The sequence below is a fragment of the Acyrthosiphon pisum genome, chromosome A2 (genome assembly GCF_005508785.2).
Source record: "Acyrthosiphon pisum isolate AL4f chromosome A2, pea_aphid_22Mar2018_4r6ur, whole genome shotgun sequence".
Taxonomy (NCBI): Eukaryota; Metazoa; Arthropoda; class Insecta; order Hemiptera; family Aphididae; genus Acyrthosiphon; species Acyrthosiphon pisum.
The window spans coordinates 105,436,613-105,460,793 of record NC_042495.1 but is presented as its reverse complement, the minus strand read 5'-3'; the positions used below and the strand labels follow the sequence as shown (position 1 = coordinate 105,460,793).

At 32.8% G+C, this 24,181-nt stretch overlaps 3 protein-coding genes across 3 annotated transcripts; 2 read left to right on the top strand and 1 right to left on the bottom strand.

The window, feature by feature from the left end:
* The first annotated feature begins 4,622 nt into the window (after nt 1-4,622).
* LOC100575108 (uncharacterized protein B0303.4) lies at nt 4,623-16,099 on the top strand. The gene is made up of 3 exons (XM_003243958.4): nt 4,623-5,569; nt 7,790-8,070; nt 15,154-16,099. The coding sequence occupies exons 1-2, from the start codon at nt 4,879-4,881 to the stop codon at nt 8,050-8,052; spliced, it is 954 nt and encodes a 317-aa protein (XP_003244006.1). The 5' UTR covers nt 4,623-4,878; the 3' UTR covers nt 8,053-8,070; nt 15,154-16,099.
* Nucleotides 16,100-20,560: 4,461 nt separating this feature from the next.
* On the top strand, nt 20,561-23,327 carry LOC107883561. Its single transcript, XM_016803778.2, has 2 exons — nt 20,561-21,390; nt 23,162-23,327. The coding sequence occupies exons 1-2, from the start codon at nt 20,596-20,598 to the stop codon at nt 23,228-23,230; spliced, it is 864 nt and encodes a 287-aa protein (XP_016659267.1). The 5' UTR covers nt 20,561-20,595; the 3' UTR covers nt 23,231-23,327.
* Nucleotides 23,328-23,403: 76 nt separating this feature from the next.
* On the bottom strand, nt 23,404-24,059 carry LOC107883562. Its single transcript, XM_016803779.2, has 2 exons — nt 23,786-24,059; nt 23,404-23,704 (listed from the first exon to the last, which is right to left on the bottom strand). The coding sequence occupies exons 1-2, from the start codon at nt 24,030-24,032 to the stop codon at nt 23,445-23,447; spliced, it is 507 nt and encodes a 168-aa protein (XP_016659268.1). The 5' UTR covers nt 24,033-24,059; the 3' UTR covers nt 23,404-23,444.
* Between the last annotated feature and the right edge of the window lie 122 nt (nt 24,060-24,181).

The window sequence follows — 24,181 nt, the reverse complement described above, 5'->3', positions numbered from 1 at the left end:
AAAGCAAATTGATTTGAAAAAAAAATATTCTCCATTAAGTATGTTTTAGTATTGCTGAGTAAAAAATAATTAAATATAATAATGTTTATGAAAACATAAACAAAATATAAGTACGTACATGTAAGCGAATAACGAAGATACATGAAGATTGACTAGATGATTTACGTTTAATTTTTCACCATTTTTCCAGTGTATCGAAAATTATAATACAAGCAAATACGGCAATACGACAATATTTATAATAATAATAATAATACAAACCCTGTAAATGTTATTTTCCATACAAACTTTTATGTACAATATTATTATAATATACAATATAAAAACGTTACGGTTTCTGGTTTTCTTCATAATAATATTATTACATTTGGGTTGGATAAATTGCATTAACCGTTAACGTACACTATAATATTATTGTATTATAATATGTCGTCGGTATTCGCATAGGTGACACATACACAGGACACAGTTTCCATCAATAAATAATGATATAATGCACAAATAAGAAGATTTTTTTCTCGGTACAAACACCGAGCTGTGACATTATAATACTATTTATATTATTGTTATTACTATTATCAGCATCTTTTCTTCTCCGCTTGTCAAATGCATACCTAATAGTGTGCCCGTTCTTGCGTTTCGATCAGATCAGAGATTTTTGAACAATTTTTCATCCAAATACGTACCTATACTGGATGCACGTTATTTCATTATAACAACGGAATGTTGATATACACATATATAATATATCTATTATTTACTATACGAGTACACGATACGTACAATCGGTTATAACCTGATCAATTTTAACATTCCATAAACGATTTAATGAAAATATTTTTAAATTTAAACTTTCGTAAAAATGTATACCTATACAGGTATAGACGTATAGTCATTATATTATTCTATATAATTTACAACAGCATAGTCCATATAAAATTAATATCGTATTTGAGTAAAATTCTCATCGGTCGAATCGAGTGATATTATTTTAATCATTCACATAATGTCAATATTATTATATTATAATACCATATTCGTTTTCATGAACAATGTTGTCACACATATTTTTGAAATCAAGGATTAGGGCCAGAACTCAAAAGTAATAATTATGAACACATTTTAGACTTGAGAAATTATTGTATTTACAAATTTGGAATAAGAAACAAATGTTTAGCGAGCGAGTTAAACAAAAACGCAAATAAGATTTTTAAATATTAAGGTTATTTGATCAGGTATATTATTTTCTAACTGTTATATTTTCTATTTCGGTCCCCACACAAGACTACAAGAGGACCAGTATTTTTTATCTAAAAAATAAATGAACAATACTAATGATATTTTCAATGTTTTGTAACGTTAAATTGTAATGTTTTTCTTTACATTTTATTTTGTGCCTCTCTGTTTAATATATACATTTTACAATTTAATAATTTAAAAACGGATAGTTTGGGTATAGTCTACTTAAATAAGTAATTAGATTAGGTAGATACTTAAGAAATGGTGCATTATTTCAAAACTTATGAATTAATTCACGATAACTACTCTTTATAAGGCCATATTATAAAGTTTAATTTTGTATCAAAATATTAACCATTTTCAGTTTAAATATATCCCATCATCTAAATATTTAACGGTGGTCAGAGTAGGTACCTACAAACTCAACATTATTTTGAAAAATGAATCTTCTGTAACGTTCTAGAAACTATAAATACATTAATACCTAATTTACAATATTTAATTTGATATACATTTTTGATTTGATATTTTAAAACACTATATAAACTACATTATTTCTTCCGGTTTAGATTTTGAGCGGAGCGAGAAAGCTATAGTGGCTTTACAATAGTGTTTATTTTTTATTTATCCTGTATACAAAATTTCCATCAGAAAGAGTGCTTCGATTTCCACATATAGTATCTTATCTTTTAGAAAATTGGATCAAGTAGGTACTTTAGAGAGGTAATTTTTCGATTTTTTCAATAGTTACCTAATGCCACGTGAAATACCACCGACAAATTACGAAAAACCGCTAAAAATGGGATTTTAATTTTTAACGCTTTGTTTACCACCATAGAATCGAATAAAAAATAATAATGTTATAAAATTAATTCATATTACAATGCTATAATAAATAATAACAATATAAAATATCCAGACTGACAAACCATTTCCGCTCAGAATCGTTTATCTTATACAATGATATTATATCATCGAATTCAAGTTTAATACAATCCATTATACAGTGGCCCACTTGTAACCTACTGTACAGCAGAGTGACATCCATTTACCCGAAATAGAACATAGAATTTATTAATTTTAGGTAACTGAAATTAATGTTTAAAACATATTAATATATGTTTAACATTCTTAAATGGCTCATTAATAATTATTTACATATTTGATATTTGAATATTTAAATCACAGTAATAACAAAACAACAAAATGTTCAGTTATTTTATTGTCTCTCGGTACATTCAACTTTTCATCTGTATAGTCATATAGGTCTGCAATGTCGTATTCCTTGTTACTTAATTGTTTTAATTTTTTTTAACAGTAGACTATATTACTATTAACATGCAGGCATGGTCTTGAATATTGTATAATAATCATTCTACCATGCTAAGTAAATTAAAATATAACGTAGGTAGGTATACACACAATTAAACATTTATAATCATTACGGGTTTATTACGACGTCTTTTTTATAAAAACCCAACAGATGTGAACAATTTTAATAAACTGTAAGATGCGGTAACATAACTATTTTAGATTTGTTTACATAGATAGTAGGTATACTGCATTATGTAGTAGTAGTTCATTTTATTTCTTACTTGCATGTGATTAAAATGTTACATTACGTCTGGTAAAATATTTACTTTTAGTTTTAAATCATCTATGTGAAATATATGTTAACTATGTTTCGTTTTGGTAAACATTACCAAGACTAATAAAAACCTCTTATAATTTATACCTATACGTACCATAATAATTACCATGGTTATTAAAATGCATTCCTCGAAAGCGTAAGTAGTCCTAACAAAAAACATCGAATAATACGTAATAGGACGTGACTTTGTCTCTCAATTTATTGAAATCATATAAATAGATTTACATACCCCAATAGAGATATACTGTTATAACAATTTTTTTTCTTAGGCTTTGCGAGCCATTTTTTTGGCTCTTTGTCACTATATATAACTATTTCCTTCCATCGTTTTCCATCATATGTCTGTTCCCAGTCCGCTCCAATTTCTTTTGGTAGTTCACTGACGCCGTCCTTCCATCTTTCTGGAGTTTTTTCCATTGGTCTCCCCCCCCCCCCTTAACAATATGATGTCACTTTTCAATAAGATTCCATCAACCTGCCATACATGGGCTTTCTTTTATATCCTTGTAATTTTAATGAATTTAACCACATTTTATCTTTTGTATAGTTAGCCATTAGTCCTTATTTTCCATTCCTGTTCTATAATATTGTTGAGCATGGGGACCACAAATTTTCCTAAGCACTTTTCTTATAAATGTACGTAATTTTTCCTCACCCCTCTCGTCGTTACCCATGTGGTACACGTGTATTTCAATACAAGTCTGACGTAGCTAATTTTCATAGTTGTTATTTTTTTTTCTTGACGTCAACAGTTTGGATTTAAAGAAGTTGCTTAGAACATAAAGGCTCTAGAACCTATTCACCTATTTAGGTGAATATTTTTAAACAACACTGTGTGCGATGCGAGTACGTAAAATAAAACTGCAGCAGACTCAAACATTACGGTTTGCTCTGTTGTTCCCTACACCTTAATTACTAGATCGAAGTGAATGAGGTACTTAAATTATATTATTATTGAAGAGGTTGAGACTGTCGCGACGAGCAGATCTAATATAAAGGTGGGTACTACACGTATAGACTATAGATACGATGTGCCCGGCTCCACAAGACGATGACGACACGGCACCTGGACAATTAAAATTCCCCTAAGACAGCATTCGGCGCTGTACAGAAAATAGATCGTCGGACGAGAACAATATGAAAATCGTAACGATTGATTCGACCCAAATAAAAATATCAGAAAAAAAAATATTGAACCTACAACTATAATAGTAATAATAATAATATTGTATTCGTGTGGTAATAATAATTATTTTCGGTTTTACATTCGTTTGGACGTTTTTTTTTTTTTTAATTGGATCGGTCCGCCACATTATCATGGCGTGGAACTGTCGTCGATAATGATGGCGACGATGATGATGTTAATAATAATAAACAGATTGCGTGCGTGCGAGTGTGGAGCGCACCGTGAAAATAGCTATTAACACCGATCGGTCGGTTTCGCGCGGCAAGCACTAATGTGTGTGTGTAGGACGTATAATATATACCTAGGTATTGGTATTGTACATAATATAATATTATTATACAGACACACATATTTTGATCGCAAGTACGACACGGGTAAAATACGGTCATAACAATATTACTATATTATTATTATATTAATATTATAGCTGTGGTGGTGGCAGTGGCGGCGGCGAAGGTGGTGTAGAGCGTGTGGTGTTTGTCTTCTCGCCGCGGCGCTAACAACCGAGGCACAGTAAATCGTTGGACCGGCAAAACGGCGGCGGCGGAGACCTTCTGGTTTGTGGAGGGACACCACCGTTGATGGGGAGGGGTAGAACGATTTTCCGACGTCGGCGGGCCGCGCCGAAGACGTCGGCCAGTCCGGTGTCGGAACGCTCTTGCTGTGTATCACCGCCGCCCGACGATTCGTTCTCGTCCGCTTTTCGCGCACAAACACGTCGCCGTTAACGCCACCATGTCGTCCGAAACTCCTCAGCGACACCAACGGCCGTGACCGACCGCTCGCGACAACGACCGCTGCGATGTCGCCGCTCGTGCTGGTACTGGCGCTGCTGCTGACCGCCGCCGATCGGGTTCAGCCCGCGCTCGACGGCGGATCCGCGGCCGTCCGACCCGAAGCGGACGCCACGGCCACGGGCGTCTGGTCCAAATTCGGGCTGGTCGTCCAGAAGCACGTGGCTGGCCAGTCGACGCCCCACACCACCGAGACGTCGGGCATAATCATGAGGGCCCCTGACCCCCCCGCCCCCGGTGTCGGCCCGCCCTTGGCGTCAACAGCCATCGTGCCCACGGCCCTGGGCAAGTCGTGGACCCAGATATCCGTCACACACCCTCCTCCTCGGCTTCCGTCGACACATCCACCAATCAAGACCACGACCACGACCACTGCCAAGTCCGTGGTGGCCACCAGCACGCAAGATGCCCGCCGGGAGATACCCTTTAGGTATCAGCCGATGATGAGCACCACCAGGCCGGTGATCACCATTACCTTCCCACCTCCCCGCCTGTCTACAGCCCGACCGACTGTCGGTACGGAGGAGGTAACCTCCAAACGTGTCAGGCAGTACGATGACGACGATGACGACGACGATGATGACGATGACGACGACGAAGACGAATACGATGTGGACGACGACGAAGATCACGAGGACAAGGGTGAGGAGGAAGAGATCGAAGAGATCGTCGAGGTCCAACACATCGACTCTTCCGACAGTGAGTATAAAGAGTGTCTGTAGTCGGGTTAATTGTTTTGATTATAGTTGGGTCGGGCTGTAGGGTAGGTCTAAAGGGAGAAAAAATCTTCCCAAAAGCCTCCACTCTCTTTCAAAAACTCTAGGACCCATAGACATTTTATATGTTACATGCTGGTGTTATCGTCGTATATAATATATTAATATATATATATATATATATATTATATAGTTATTATATTTTATGTGCAAAAGCGATTCGGAGTGTATATGACTTTATGGATGACTTGATCGCGGGGCGTTCATCCGACAAATTGCATCTGATGCGAAAAAACGTTGGACGGTATTTACTTTCAATAGCTCGGCTTGAAATCCATTCAAATCGTCATTATTGGTATATAGTCGCTAAAAGAAAACAATATTATACCCATTAAATGTGTAAGTTGTTCGTTAACTGCACGATATCGTGTTGTGGTTTTGACCTTGGACACGGTACTGATTCGATAAACCCGCGTGTTTAATATAATATGGTTCATTTGGCGACGGCTTATTATATTTGTCTAACATATTTTATATTATTATGTATGAAGACAAAACACGTATCGATGCAAGTGTGTTTCCGGAATACACGTATTACCCGCGGTTGATTGCCTCGTCCGGTCTGAAAATCGTTAAACGTTGACCACCATCGAACGTGCAATCGTGTTAGTGCTGTAGTTATGATTTCGAGGGTGTTTCATCCCTTAATGACTACAAATTACCACGAAATTGTCAGCAATGACGTTAAAGAGTGGGATCAAAAATGTATGCCAGAGAGTTTTTTTTTTCTTAAATAATAATTTAAAACTATATTATAATATGCGTCACTTCAGACGGGGCCATAATATAACTATCGTTTGTCTTTTCGTTTGACACAGCCGACGCATTACCCGTGGATTAGGTTGTGCCTGCAACGGAAAACCAAATTATATGGCCATAATTATAGCGTTATGGACTGCATACATCGGTCGACGTTTTAGTGGCGGAAATTATAATATGATTGTAACAGTGATGTGCTCATCTGCAGCAGCACAGCCGAATAAACGGATGATAAATCGACTCGTAAGTCGACGATGATTCGACTCGCGCGCAAGTCGACGATGAGTCTATACTTTCTAAAATCATCTTCCATAATGCGCGGCGCAAAGCGAATTCGAACGTTTTTATTTAGAGTAGTTATACGATGTAGGTATATAAGACTATATGTTATACTGTTTTACTAGATTTCTGAAAGACGTCGCTGCAATGACGTGGCATGTTGGCGGGCAGTGAATATTAGAAAAATAAAAAAATGCCATCGTAAGCGACGAATAATTACGGCCATCATTCGTGCTGCAGGTGGTAGAATAAAACTGCAATGGGCATAGATCGCGCTTAGGTCGGCACGCTTATGATACTACTTTATGCATTTATAATTACTTATCTACCTGTTTATATAAAATGTTATAATATAATATACATTATTATAATATGTATCATGCATATAGGTAATATAGGCCAGGTGTTTTTTTTTTTATTGATCGTAAATACAACTCGGCAGCATAGGCCATTTTCCATTAGTTTACATGTCTTAATTACTGTTTAAATTATATACATAATATTCTTATATTAACAATACAATCAAATTGTATTAATTAAATTAGTAAGTTTAAGGAATTTCAAAGATTTTCTGTTCTGGTCTGGGTTTGGGCCGAGGGTTACATCGAGGGCTTCCGTCAAGTTTAGATCCAATCGCTCCTGGTCATAAATAAAGCATTCTGTCAGGATGTGTTTGATGGTGAGGCGTTGCCCCCAAGCTTCGCAGCTAGGAGGTTCGTCTTTTGACATGAGGTATCCATGGGTTAGCCTGGTTATTCTGGTTTGTTTATTAAACAAATTGGATTAGCGGTTGGGTCGGACGTCGACGATATGAAAATACGTACTTGAACAATACGAGTGTGGATCGTAATGGCTAATGGTGTATAATTAGTATTATTTGTCTAAGTCATTTCCTAAACAACATAGTGGATTGCAGCCAGAGATTAACGCGTGGGTATACGTCGTTTCTTTCTATCGCCGTTTTCGCCAAACCTTATATTCAAAAGTCACAACAGTTTTCCACTTTCGGCAGTCATCGTCCATCGTTGCATCGGGATATTATTATTATGATTATTATTTGATATTTTGTGGCTTTTTTTTTCATTGCTGTTGTGGTTTTGCGTAGGTTACGGGGACGAGAAGCCGGCGATCGTCAAAAAGAAACGCAGGCGGAAAAAGAAAGGCAAAAAGCACAAGCCGTTCAAGGTGAAGGACTTCAAGAAACTGAAGAAGTTCATGTTGCCGCTGCTGTTGGCGTACAAGCTCAAGTTCTTTACGCTCGTGCCACTGATGTTGGGTGGACTGGTGCTGATCGTGGCCACCACTGGTTTTGCTGGGTTCTTTTTCGCACTGTTCGCGGTCGGCCTGGGTCTTAAGGGACACCACTGATGGTTCTCCGAGCAAATGGTATTTATAATATTATTATACGTGCTATACACGCAATATACGAGTACTTTATATTTTGTAACTGTTATTCTACAATTTGTATCTAAACACGATGTAAGGATACGTATACGTTATCAGGACACGTCACTCATTGTACACACAAAAAAAAATAGGAATGTATGATGATTTCAACTATAAATAATATATATAATAAGCAAATATTAGGTCTTGTACAAGTATTTTAAAAGTTAGAAAAATATGAGTTTTAATAAAACCAGTAGTCCGACATACCACTATATAATACTACATGGCATTATTTTGAAGAAATTGTTATGTTCTAATAATGACAAATTCCTAATCAACATTATTATATTTTACAAAATCAAATATAGAATATAATACAAAAATTCAAAAAACATAAAAATTAAGTAGTTTCCTACCTATATAAATAATTTATTCGAACTATGTTTACATTCGAAATGTTATAATATAATGAGTGTCGGTATATATTAAACCATACAAAAAATAATTTTTCTTATTTTTTAATAATTTCCACATATTTACATTTTATTATCAACATATATACGTAAATAAATTAACGAAAATGAATGCCAACATCATTGTGTAAAATATGTGTCATTATTATTATACTAATTTGATAGATATTTTCACGGGATAATGTTAAAATAAATACCATATCAACTATCGAAATTACTTTCCAAAGTTTTCTATTGAAAATGATTTTTTTTCTATATTGTTCCGTAATTAAATTGTACTAATAGAGAATTATTAAATGGGTTCCAATATATTTGAAATTGTATACTTCCAAATACGAATAGGCATTAATAATAAAAAAAAATTTAAAACAGAAAATTAAAATTGTTTGGGTTATGAAATGTTTTTGATGTGTCAACCACATTTATTAAAAACTGTATTATTTATTTAAATAAATAAAAATGAAACGCAAATAAGTTAAGTGTTTATTTATATATTTTATTTTAGTCAAAGAAAAAGTTCTCAATTTCTCTTACATTAATCTTTTATTAGTGAATAGCAAATGCAATTTATATAAACAGGTTAGTATTATAGATTATTTAATGCTTTCATATCGATGATACTCGAATTAAAATTTATTTTATTTTAGTATTATAAAATTATAAAATTATTGGTTGTGATATTAGTTAGTTTCTAATGGTATTTTATCTAATTTAGGTTTGGGTAATTTAATTTGAAACGATAATTGCATGTTCGTACTCAAACACGTGCAACTAAATTTAACATTCAACAGTAAATTTCGCGCATTAACACCTCACGATAACACGTATTATATTTAGATACACAAATTTATTTCTTAATATGGGCTTGCTGCTTGTAGCACCGTATCAAATTTTGTTAAACAATCTGATTCTTTCTATGCATGACGTTTTAATATTAATTCAAGTATCTACTTCATGCTTAAATTACAATATATCGGTGGCATCAATGGCATTATACAACATGTGTGCGTATTATACTACGATTAATAATTTATTATATTATAGGTTGATTAAAGCAGCTAAGTACTTTTAAAATAATGTTTTGGGACAAAATATGTATTTAATGTGTTTTTTAAGTTGGTGGGAAAAATCATTTAAAGACAGATTTAAAAATCAATATAAAATATGTTTCAATGTACCTACCTAATTTTTATTTGTCTATAACATCTGTGATTCATATTTACGGAATAGTTTTCTGCAACGATAATTAAAACGTCGTGTGTCCAACGTGTTTAAATAATAGATAATAATTAATAGTTATTATGGCTGACGTGTGTGTAAAACAGAATAAGACATTTAGAACAATTTTCAATTAATACGGCATACATTTAGCAGAAAAAAATGTTCTTGTAGTTTTTTTCATATCAGAATAATATATTTTGATGATAGAATTTTTTCTTATTTTAAATATTATTATGTGTGAAAAATGAAAAAGCCATTATAGTTAATACTGAAATCAGATCTTTTTTAGGAAGTTTATAGATTTTAGGTTATTTTACCCACCCGCCGACGAACCGCTCGTGTTAGATAATATTAATATAATCAAATTAAGTATAACTTATCACAATCATAATATAATCTTAGATTAAGTGTTTACTAATTGTATTATTAACATCTCATGTATAATGTACAATAATTATTATTTAGATAATAGTTAATAAACTAACTATACAGAGGTTCTATGGGTGTCTCTATTTTCTTTTCTTTTCTTTTCTTTTTTTTTTTTATGATAATAAAACACGTTTGTACTTATACATAATTTCTCTGATCATCCTTCAGACCTATTCAATATTGAAAAACGACAGTAAAAAAATTATAATCATGGAATCGCTTCAGCATATAAATATTTGATTCTCTTGGTTTAGTTCTGGTCTATTTAACACCTCGTCGGTTGTATTTGCACGACCTGGATTTACATTATAATATTTTGTATGCCATTCATACGCCAACACTATTATTTTGCAAAACCCTATAATATCTAATATTAGCATGATAAGTGTACACATTTCATTGTACTTGTATATATGAGAATTATTATTATAATATAATATTATTTATAATACACCACTACACCGTCAAACATATTACGTTTATATTATATTGTAAGGTTTTCTCTTTAATGAAAAAACACGTCATGTGCTCACGTTTCTTCATATGCATAGTAGGTATGCGTATACAAATCAAAAATCTGATTAACGGAATTAAATATGTATGCGCGCAGACATTTTTAGACCATTAAAAAAAAAAATAATAAAAAAAAAAAAACCATCAATCAAATTTTTAAAAACATATTTCCTACACACTGTTTACATTGTATCTATTTTCAAATATAAAAATTAAAGATCATTTAAAACGGTAATATCTATAGTAACAATTTGTTTTAATAAACCCTATCGAACGTGAATTTTGACAAGTGCAAAATGCACAGCGATAACTCTTATTAAAATATTATATAATATAGAGATAAGGTAGCAATATACGAGCTACAACTGTCAATGTAATATATTATAAAATATCAAAAATTATTGTATTGTATAAATACTTGTGTGTAAACTGTAATTGTTTTTTTTTTTTTAAATATTAAAGATATTAAGGTACATTACCGAAAATTAATATATTTTAACCATAAGATAATAAAAATAAAATCAGATAACAATATAATATTCAGTAGAGGATATTTTGAAACCATTAGTCAGTAATATTGTATAATAAGTTATAACACTATAATATAATAATGCGCTCAATATAAAAATATCGAGAAAATAAAAAATGAATATGAATATTTGATGGCAACAAATAAATAACTCACAGTTATGCAGTAACTCAATCGTCATCAGAAATTAAAATAATAATAATGAAAACCTATTAGGATATGTATGCTCAAGCTCAATCGGACTAAAGCTCCAATTTCAATCATAGTTGTATTCAATACTGTTTGTTAAGTACTAGTTCCCTCGAAATTTGAATTCATTGAAAAATGCACTTTCTTTCACGACCGAAGTGCCCAATTATAAAACATGATGCCAAAATATATTCTAATTAGCATTAATATAATAATATATAACTATTATTACGGTCTCAATAATTCTCACCACAATAATATGTATTCAATGTGACTTCTAAATGTATTTGTGCAATTATTATTCAGGTGGGTACTTGCGTTAATTATTTTTATTCTAATTGTTATGAAAATAAAAGTACATTATGCGAAACAATTGGTTCCAAATAAAATATGGCCAGTTATACTCACCTATTTTATTTTAATTATATTTTCACAGAAACACTCGTCAGTATATTTTTGTTTGCTTGATATTTATATTTTTATTGTTATCTGTACCTATGTATTTAAATGCGAATGTTATTGAGCTGGCGTGAAAACGCCGATGTGCTATTTACAAATTACAATCGTGCCAAAAACGATTTCACTATCATTGGCATGCTTAATTTGGTATTTATGAAATATTGAACTGAATAATAATTATTATTATTATTAAAAAATACGCCGAAATGTGTATCATCATAATACTGTCCACAGTATGGACATAATATGGGTAATGGACGTTATGGCAATTATCGTTTGTATAATGTGTCATGTTTATTATCTGTAGATCAAATTTATTATTTGAAATGTACGATATTTTTATAATAGTTTTAACTTGAAAATCTTTAGTGACGTAAATTACTTGAAATATGTTTTAATGAAGCGTATATATTATTATTTGGTTATTATTTATATTGCAGCCCCCCTCCAATATAACTAATAACCAAAATCTCCCCCCCCCCCGAATGTTGTGCAAACGATTCCCCCCAATAATAATAGTAATAATTATAATAATAATAATATTTTATTTACGGAATATGACAATATCACAACGAAAATCAAATCTATTAATAGTAAAAGCCAATATTATATAGGTACCTATGTATATTATAATATATTTTCATACAAATATAATATTATAACTAGCTGATTCCGGGCACTTCGTTGCCCGTTAAATGTACCAACTCTATATGACTCAAACTTTGTTCAATTCGTTATTTAATATTTGATGTTTGGTGTTCAAAATTTATCTTAAATTTTCCGTTGCCTGGAATTAAAATTCTGATTAGCAGCAGTAAATTATCAGGTAGGCAATCTTCCTGAGGTAGATCGCGGACGGCGCACTGTTTTAGCTAAGTGTATGATTTAACTCTAAAGAATCAAAGTTAAATAAAGTTTGTCGTTTTTTACTTAATTTCACCTACCGTGGATTATATAATCAATTAATACAAAATCCTAACCTAACCTAACCGTACTAAAATCCGATGAATAAAAAAAAACCAATTTTAACTCTTTTTAATTTTGCTCATCTTCTTCCCAGAGGTCTAATCTACACACAAACATTCATTTTTATGTATAATATATATATATTGTTTGAATGTTATTTATTTTCAGCCAACGACTATTTCAAACTAAAAAAGGTATAGGTATACAATTTACACATTTTTTTAAATTAAAATTAAAATTAATAAATTTACACAATTTATCTTTATAAATTGTAGCTTATGTGTAAATCTGATGTATAAGCTATATTATTGTAAAGTTTCATTAAAATCCATTCAGTAGTTTTTACGTGAAAGAGTAACGAACATACTTACAAACTTTCGCGTTTATAATATTAGTAGGATATATGGATTGGACAAAAATGGTATTGGAGATAAAGTGTGCCACATTGTTATAAAGGTTGAAAACCACTGGTCAAACTCATATAAATATAAGTGACTAACAGGTGTCACAGCACGATTTTGAGTTGACCACGATATTTACCACCCTTTCGTTTTTCCTTGAATTTTTACCAGAAAACTAGAAACAAATTTAAACGACAAGTTCCTTCATTAGGTGTTTGTTTTTTTATATTTTTTATCATCCCTTGAATATAATAAAATACGTCATTACAATACTTCATGATTCAACCAATTTCATATCATAATGTAATATGAATTTGCAGGATTTAAGATGAAGAGGAGGTGATTTGCAAAGGATTGGGGTAAAGCCATCATGACAATTTTGACGAATTCTGGAGTGAACCACAAATCTATAATTATAGTCATCGATAGTACAATGTTTTTTTCACGACTTGAGTAGAATTTAGTAGAATGACAAACGGTGTGATCTGGTCAGAGATGGAAGTCAATTAATAATATAAGTGGTCACTTAATGGATTTAACAACTTTCGACACTTTCATCCTCGGACTCTGCTTTTATATTCGAAACTCATTCCGCTTGAAATTCTCCCTCGCAGCTGATGTAATAACCCCGTAGTCCAAATAGTCGTACAACAAATAATAACAATCGATGCGCGCGTGGGTGTGAAGAAAATCGTAAGTTTGTTATGGGAAAAAGACGAAAATCAGGCCGACGCCGATAATATTATTCACAGCCCATAATGTAGGCTACGCGTTGTGAATTTTACTTGTCACGGAATAAATTAATTAGCCCGAATATCCTCCCCGCCGCATCTATGTCTGACCATCGACGTATTATATTATATTCTTCCGACGCGATTCGATTCGGACATCGTGCGATAACCACGTGCTACTAAAGATGGGGGTGGTAGGGGCCCGAGATGAAGACGTGACGAAGACGTGTATATTATTATAATATTATCTGATTTTGATCGTTATATTTACGACTCACGAGGCCGCGCGCATTGTTAATCGATTATAGTAATAATAATATGATAGTGTGTATACATCCGAAGAGACGTGTTAAAAAATTACACACAGACACAGCATAGCTGATATAGTAGTGATATGTAAGATTATAACCGCAACCGCCGCCTTAAAATTATAATATTATACTGTCCATGTAGGTATAATAGATGATACAATACAATATCACATTATAACGCGAGCTAATTATTTCGCGTTTTGTTACTATCATTTTTTATATTTAGTTTCTGATTATTTATATTATAGGTATATTTTATGTTTACCGTACACGCGTTTACGTACCGTTACGTGCCTACGAATTTCATCGCGTCCATGTGTGTATAATAATATTATAATATTGCTATACGGTCAACGCTAATAGCACGGGTAATGATGTAAGCGTAGGTACCTATACTATCGTTCTTATTTCTTTGTACCGTGTGAGACATCGTCGCATACACATGATATATTATATATTTATACCGAATCGGGTTGACGGTCGCCTGCAGACGTGAGTTCCCATGTCCGCGAGAATTCCAACGATTCAAATGTGCTATGACTGCGACCGAGTTGATAACGGTCGTCGGTCGTCGTCGTCGTTGTCTTGTTGAAAAGTGTGACGCAGAAACATATGAGAATAATTTATTATATTTATGGAAAACGGAGGAATGAAAAATAATACGCCTCGCAGACACGCGTCTCGTCTTGTCTCGTGATTGTTACGACGTTTTCCTTATGGTTATTATATTATTATAATAACGATAAAGGGTTAATGTTATATTATTGCGTTACTTATATTATATTATACTATTATTATGCCATGTACCTGCTATGATGATGGCGATGGTGATGATTGACGAACGAATCATTTTTTCAGGTTTGCCGTGTACAACTACGCGTCGCATGGATGACGTGCAGGGTGATGACATTCATGGCTCTCGCCAGCGGACACACAAAAGACGAAAAGAAAGGACAACACAAACAAATATGAAACGACAAATGACGACAAGAAACAAATCGGGAGGCATCATTATAATATTTAAAATATCGTAATATCATTGTCGTTATCAACCAGCTAACATGAAAAATATGTAATATCCTTGTATTGCTCAAGTCCGATTGTACATGTATTCACTGCGTGCAGTATACGGGTTTAAATTCGTTTTTTTTCCTCCCCTATTACATCGCATTGTTATTTTCGCATTTCGTATGTATTGTGCTTAATTCAATTTTCCCATCCAAACGACGCGCATATTATTTTTCACGCGATATTACTGCTACAATTATGTATTTTATTATTTATTTATTTATTTATTATTATCATTAATGTGTAAATATAGGTATAACATTATTTTTATGGTATAAAATATTTAATTGTGCAACGACGCATATTGTACAAACTATCCAACATTATTATCAGAACATAATATTATTATTATTTATTATTGACGGTATCAAGTTCAATTTTTTTATTATTGTCCAAAATTATTTATCTTTTACGTATAAGAATTGGGTGAAACGAAAAAATTATGACACATTTCGAATTAACTCGTCTTCGCCGGTTGACGCACGTCAAAATAATACCGCGGACTGAATGCAATTGCCATGATATCGTATTAATTATTATATTTTGTGCCCGTTTCGGCATGATATATTAAATAGATAACATATTTTATATGTATAGTATAATTAAATAATATTAATAATATTGTATCAATCATGTATTATGTATATCATCTGATTTTAGTGTCCGCTGCGTTATTTGACGTGAATTAATACGAACATTGTCATAATTTTATCAATCATAATGTTATATTATAATATAATATATTAAATATATATATTAATGTCTTAATGTATTTTTTACTTTTAAAGAAATATATATAACGTGTTCTAAGCACTACATCTGCGTAACAAATGTATTTTTAACACACTTAAATACTTAGAGTAAAGTATATAATAATGTTTAATTCCGGAAATACAAATCTAGTGATCTAGGTATAGCCGTATAGGTACATTTATAGGTAATTATTATAAATATATATATAACGGGTGTCATGCGTTTGATCCAATTACCTTTTTACCCACTTGATAAAAATAATGTGTTTGAGCGAGTACCTATGATACAATATAAAAGATAAAATTGTATGTTTGTAAAAATTAAGATACAATTAGTATATAAAATCTATAGGGAATTTTAAATCAATCTAAATATGGCACATCATTTCAATTTTTAATTACACACACTTATATTTAACTTACATATTATTTTAATTTTAATAATATTTCAACTTGATTTTCAATCATTTAAATTTTTTATCGCACGCACACACACGCACAAAAACAATCCACTTTTAATCATACCTGTGGAATTCACGGACAACCCAAATCTGTCAAAATGGGAGAGAAAATGGATTGATAAAATACAGCATCCCGTGATATAAAAAAGATCACCCAAACACATTACAATGTTTTAAATCACTCGCCCAAACGCATTACGCTAAATTGCCCCAACACATTGCATTTTTTAAAAATTTTCCCAAACGCAAACCACCCATATAAAACATGGACCTTATAAAATATAAAAATAAATATTAAACGTAATGGGAACATTTTTTGTTAGTGGGTAGGCACGTTTGAAACTGTCCATATAAACCTAAAAAATGAATACACATGTTTCACAAAAATAATTTGCAACCTTAACTATAATACTTTTCCACTAATCTACTGCCCAATACCTATTTAGGGGTAGGGGAGGGCGTTGATAGGTGAATTATATCGAAATACGACTTCACAGGAATAATTCCCAGTGCCTTGAAGAATTGTCGGATTTTTATGACTATTTGTTTATCTGAAAGAAAAATACTCCCCATAGTCTGCATTGAACTCGGCTGTTTTTATTTTATTTAAAATAATGATAAAATACAATTTGTAAAAAAAGCTTAAAATTATATTGTTTTTGAAGACATATTAAAAAAGTTTGAGATTAAAATAATGAACAATGGAGGTCAATACAGCCTGTAAAATATTACCTTCTATTAGTAAAACATTTTTCTCTCAAGTTTGGTTGATTCTACAAAGCCCAATAATTATTCCCATTGAGGGTATTTTTGTGAAAAAAATTACATTGGCATCAGGTCAATAAAATAAAAATAAATAATTGTGGTAATATGACTTGCAATTTGTTATTAATTGTACCTATGTATAATATTTTCAATATGATGTTTTTTTGTTTGATAGTTAGAATATTTAATAATAAATTTGTAGTTTAATGCATACATAGGTATACAATATAATATACAATTGATGTAAAACAATACAATAGATACTTCTGTTTAATTAATTATAATAAATATTATATTAATACGTTACCTATGGATTATAGACGTTAAAATATTATTGTATAATTGTATTAAAAAACACTCAACAGGTGTTGACGCCAACAACTAAGTTCGAAAAAAAATCACATTTTCTTAATTTCTTTCCTATCAACGTATAGATTGTATTTAAATGAATAGTATAGCGCAGTTTGAGATGCAAAAATAAGCTCCTTCCTTTTAAAAATCTAAGTAACATAATCGTCGTTCTAAAAACAGTTTTCAATCCTTTTGACAGTTAAAACTAATATTTTTGAAAATTGTTCTTGGCAAAATTGTTACTCGACGGTACTGTAAATTATATTGCTTAGTTTTGAAGTTCGCTCGGAAATCCTTCCCCCCAATATTCACTGAGAGTATAATTGTATTAAAAAGCACTCAACAGGTGTTGCCGCCAACAACTAAGTTCGAAAAAAAATCACATTTTTTTAATTTCTTTCCCATCAACGTATAGATCGCATTTAAATGAATAGTATATCGCAGTTTGAGACGTAAAAATAAACTCCTTCCTTTTAAGAATCTAAGTAACATAATCGTCGTTCTAAAAACCATTTTCAATCCTTATGATAGTTAAAACTAACATTATTGATTTTTTTTTTTGTCAAAATTGTTACCCGGTGGTGCCGTAAACTATCTAACTTAGTTTTTAAGATCGCTCGGAAATCCTCCCCCCCAAAATTCACTAAAAGTATATTTTCTATTAAAAAACAATCAACAGGTGTGACGCCAACATCTAAGTTCCAAAAAAAATTATATTTTCTTAATTTTTTTCCCATCAACGTATAGATCACATTTAAATGAATAGTATAGGTCGAAGTTTGAGATGTAAAAATAAGCTCCTTCCTTTTAAAAGTCCAAGTAACATAATCGTCGTTTTAAAAACTATTTTCAATCCTTATGATAGTTAAAACTAACATTATTGATTTTTTTTTTGTCAAAATTGTTACCCGGTGGTGCCGTAAACTATCTATCTAAGTTTTGAAGTTCACTCGGAAATCCTTCTACCCAATATTCACTGAAAGTATAATTTATATTAAAAAACACTCAACAGGTGTTGACGCCAACAACTAAGTTCGAAAAAAAATCACATTTTCTTAATTTCTTTCCTATCAACGTATAGATTGCATTTAAATGAATAGTATAGCGCAGTTTGAGATGCAAAAATAAGCTCCTTCCTTTTAAAAATCTAAGTAACATAATCGTCGTTCTAAAAACAGTTTTCAATCCTTTTGACAGTTAAAACTAATATTTTTGAAAATTGTTCTTGGCAAAGTTGTTACTCGACGGTACTGTAAATTATATTGCTTAGTTTTGAAGTTCGCTCGGAAATCCTTCCCCCCAATATTCACTGAAAGTATAATTTGTTTTAAAAAGCATTCAACAGGTGTTGCCGCGAATGACTAAGTCTGAAAAAACATTTTCTGATTTTTTCCCCACCAACGTATAGATCGCATTTAAATAAATAGTATAGCGCAGTTTGAGGTGTAAAAATAAGGTCCTTCCTTTATAATCTAAGTAACGAAATCGTCGTTCTAAAAACTGTTTTCAATCCTTATGACAGTTCAAACTTAAAACTAACATTTTTTAAATTTTTTTCAAAGGTTAATCGTGATCCACCAATATTAAAACGATCTCCGGGTGGCTGAAATACTCAAAGAATTTTACAAACTGTAACCAAATTTTTTTTCTAAATGTTTCATTTTTATTAAAAGTTCTAGCAACTTTACTAGTAATGAAGGCAACACCGGTAAGAACTTTTTCAACGCTGAAAATATTAAAAAGTTTCCGAAGAAATGCAATTGGAGAAGACCGATTGACTGGCCTAGCATTACTCAGTCTACATACAAATATTGTTTAGATCCAGATGAAATTATTAATCGTTTTTCAATTGAAAAACAAAGAAATATAGAGTTTGTCATATAACTATTCTTTATGTTAAATATATAGAATGAAGTTTAATAATTATTTTCAAATACAGCAATAAGAATTTTTAATGTAAATTGCTTTCATATTACTTATTAGTACTACACATTTTTATCTTACAACCCCCCTCCCCGCACTGAAATTTATTTCCAGTTACGGCCTTGTGTGTTATTATTAATTATTTATATGGTTTTGTTTCATAACTATACAACGGGGACTTGTATTTATATTTTGTATTATGAACTACAGTAATGTATTATGATTTTTAAGTTAAAATATACCTATTATATCATTGTATACACATAATCATATATTATTTTAGTTGTTGGTGGTATGTAGTAAGCATAATATTATTTCTTTCATATTTTATAAATTGGCTACTATATTATATTATTTACTTGTTTATGCTTTTTAGATTTAAAAAAAACGAGGTTTCATTTCGGACGAAACTTAATTAATCAGATGGCCACTGTCTTATTGCATAAACTCTCTGCCTACATAAATGTATACGATACACGCAGATTTATAGACAAAACTTTAAAAAAAAAGTAATACAATTATTGAACTATACCATCAATAATATTATAATATTGTAATGCTCCCGTGCAGAACAAGAAAACCGAGTACGCGGAAAATTCCGGAAAAGCGAATATTTTGGCCTAAATCTCATTAGCCGTAGCTAGTGAAACGGCGTTTCTATGCGGCTCATCCACACACACTTGACGTAGAACCGCGATGCAGATGGCCGCTTCAAGCAGTTAACCGGTCAAGCGCGCACACAATATACTATTCGAGATCTGTACCGACCGCGAGATCCATTGTCTCGCGTCGATCTCTTTACACATTTCGATTGTCCGAAACGTCTGCCCAAAAACCACCGGGACACGTGATTATCGTATCCGAAATTTAGCGGCGGCATCTACCCACGACGTATAAATACTCCCGCGTTAACGATTGATTGTCCATTCGTCGTCGATCGTTTAATCGTTATTAATCGTCACCGCCGCCGCCGCATCACGATGTCGCCGTCTCGTTGGTTCAATAATTCTTTGGTCGTCTTCAAGCCATCGTCGTTGTCGTCGTCGTTGTTGTTGTTGTCGCTGTCGCTTCAACTACATCAGCTGTTGGCCACGACGGCGACGCGCTACAACGCCGGCGGTCTAGCAGCCGCGCTACACGACGAGGGCGAGAGGTGCTCGCGGTCCGCCGACCTGTGGCCGTGCCTTACCAAGGGTGGTGCAAAGGTCGTGGCCGCCATGGCAGCGTATCCGGGCGAGATACCGCTGATGGGCCAGTACCTGGCCGTGGTGCCAGACGGCCGTGCGCGGTCCGTCGGCGACTTTCGTGACGAGCGGCGAACGGCCGTGAACAAGAACGGAACTTCGTCGTCGTCGCCGTGGCCGTCCACGTCGGTGTACTCGAAGATCGCGGAATTCATGGAGAAGAGGTCACTGCGGTTGTCCGTTCCCATGGACGCCGTCGCGTGGCTGATCGGCGTGACGACGTCGGCGCCCGTCGCCAGGGAAGAGGGCCGGAAGAAGGACAAGGGCGCGGGCGTGCTGATGTTGGGCGGCATGATGATGATCACCACTCTCATGTCCACCGCATTTGGAGCGCTGGCGCTGATGGCCGCCAAGGGACTGTTGACTAGCATACTTGCCCTGATGCTGTCGGCGATGGCCGTTTCAAAAAAGTCCGGCGGCCACGGCCACGCCAGGACCACGTACGAAGTCATCAACAATCCGGGGCCACACCAGGCGTACCAACATGTGTCCGATTACAAATTGGAAAACGGTGCAGCCGTCGTATCGGACGTGAGTCATTATTACTATTTATTGTCTATATTTATGGTATTCCAATCTAGGTGACTCGAAACCGTTTCATTTTTTTTATTAATCATATCAATATATATTACCTAAATTTAGTAATAAGCTAATAATCCCATTTTTGGATTAAAAATATCTTTGTGTCATTGTAATACAAAATATTCCTATCAATCAGTCGATTTTACTTAACAAAATATACAAAAAATAATAATAATAATCTATTATAATTATTATTTTATAAGCACTTTTAAAAGTGTTCTATAGATTTATACGAAATGCATCAAACTGTAATGTTTGTATATTTTTCATATATTAGACAGTAGTTCAAAAAATATTTATTTAATAACAAAATAAAAAAAAAAATGCTTTTTTCGATTTTGGGTCATGAGTTAGGTACATTAAAAAAAAATCAAAATTTAAGGTCATTTGAAACGCTATTGAAGACGTGGATTTTTATAAATTATTAATTCAGTAATATTGTTTTAGTATTTAGGTACCTACTTAAAATATTATTAGTTAATTGTTTTAACTTAATTTTAAGTTTTAATATTTTTTAAAACAAAATATATATTGTTTTAAATTACAGTTAAAGTATTTTAATTGACGTGTTAAAATAAGTGTTTAAAGTCACCCAACATTTCGGGTAATTTGAAACAACAGATTTTTATTTTTTTTTACTCATACATTTTTTAATTTAAAATTGTATACAAAGTATAAGGTCGATCTAGTCCTTACCTATACATTACAACAAATTAGGTGCTGGAAATAAATGCGATTACAATCTTATTCCAACTAACCAATTATTAATGGTTTTTTGTTCGAGTTCCGCACTTATTTGTAAGACATCACTTCCAACAATCGCTAAATATACGAGTAGATAACGAAAGACGTTTTCACATTCATATTTTGAACAATTGCCTTATTATAGTACGGATGAAAAATACCAAAAATATTAAGCCAAATAATATGACAATAACATTTCGTGTATTACAAACACGTTTATACCCCGGCGTATACAACTTGTGTATTTAGGTACATGATATATTATTTGAAAAATCAACATAATATTTTTCAAAATATCGATTGATTATTGTCAATTATTATCGATTTAAATGAGGTATTGAGCTCAATTTGTAAAGTCTATATGAGCACATTTGTGCAATGGATATATGACTATAGTTATAACCTCAATGCATAATACATTATGTATTTAATAATTTCCTAATCAAAAATATATGTTAATGGGGTTTGAACCCACCCTCTCCATTGGTATATGAAAAATCATGATACATATTATACTATAATATTATCATAAAACATTGTACACCCACCTCTATTGGAAATTCCTGAGCAAATCTCTGTATGAGACTAAAGCCGTTCACTTATCAAATATTTAGATTTATTACGAAACAATACATTAGTATCATACATAATATTATCGTCTATTCGTCTAAACCCATAGATTAGGCATTTAGAAAAATTATAATAATTTAATATATATTATAATATAATCTGAAAAACAATAATATGTCAACACTCAACAGACATAAAAAGTATATTTATTTCATTTAAAAACACATAAATATAGCTATAAAAAGAAATAAAATCAGTTACCTAATTATTCTAATTCCTAGATATTCCTTATCATAACAAAAAAAAAAAATAAATAAATAAATAGAACTGCAGTTCAACAATCATTTATTTAACTGCTATATCTTAAACTTTAACACAGGTGTTTAAAATTATTTTGTATTTTTAGATCAATGCAGGTCAATACAGTGCAGCTCAAACGGAACCTATTCAATATGGCAACCAGCAATATGATTAAAATTAACAATATTATACCTAATGGTTCAAAATTGTAGTATGATCGATGGGTTAGACAAAAACTTATATTATGTATTTAATTTATTCATTGTCCTAGATATAATATAGGTACTTGTAGAATAAAATATCATCTATTTATTAATTTATTAATTTATTATATTATAAATATTGTCAGTTATTATTGAGAAATAAAAATATATTGGTAATAAGCGTTTTTATGTCATTACGACTGTTATGTCATTACGAGTAGATTTCTTCTTGGACGAGGATTCCGACGATTTCCAATTTACAGATATCAAAAACTTCGCGATGAACGTGAAAAACAGCGCTTTTCCTAGCGTCACGGTTATCATGTTCACGAACGTGAATATCACGACGAAAGCTGCCATCATGCTGCCGCCAATCAGCATGTTCATAGAAGGGTTTTTGATTTTAATTTTCTTCTTTTTCTTCTTCTTCTTCTTCTTTCCCCGCCCTTTAATCGAATTGCAAAAAATAAATACAAAATATAACAGACAAAATCTCTACACCGATACCGAACAATGTGACTGCGTACCTTCCGATAGACCTGTCGCCGACTCCTGCAGCGACGGATCTGGACCTCCGAAATCCATCTCGCGTGATCTGGCTCGGATCGGCGAGGGCACATCGCCGACAAAGTCACTGATGGTGGTGTTGACGGTGGTGTTGGTGGTGGTTGCAGCCGGACGGGGTTGCTCCTCTGCACAGCCAGTGCGGGTGGCCTGCAACGACAGAGCCGCGAAAATCGCAAAACCCAACTCCCGCGACTTCATGACGGTCATCCCGTCGACGGTGGCGACGGAAACTGTACTGCGTTATCGCGGCCGGACGTTCGTCTACACGGCCGGCCGCCGCGTAAGTATCATAGACACGGGCGGCCAACGCTCGTCTGCACGTTGCGGTCGGAAATCGTCACGCACATCCGAACATG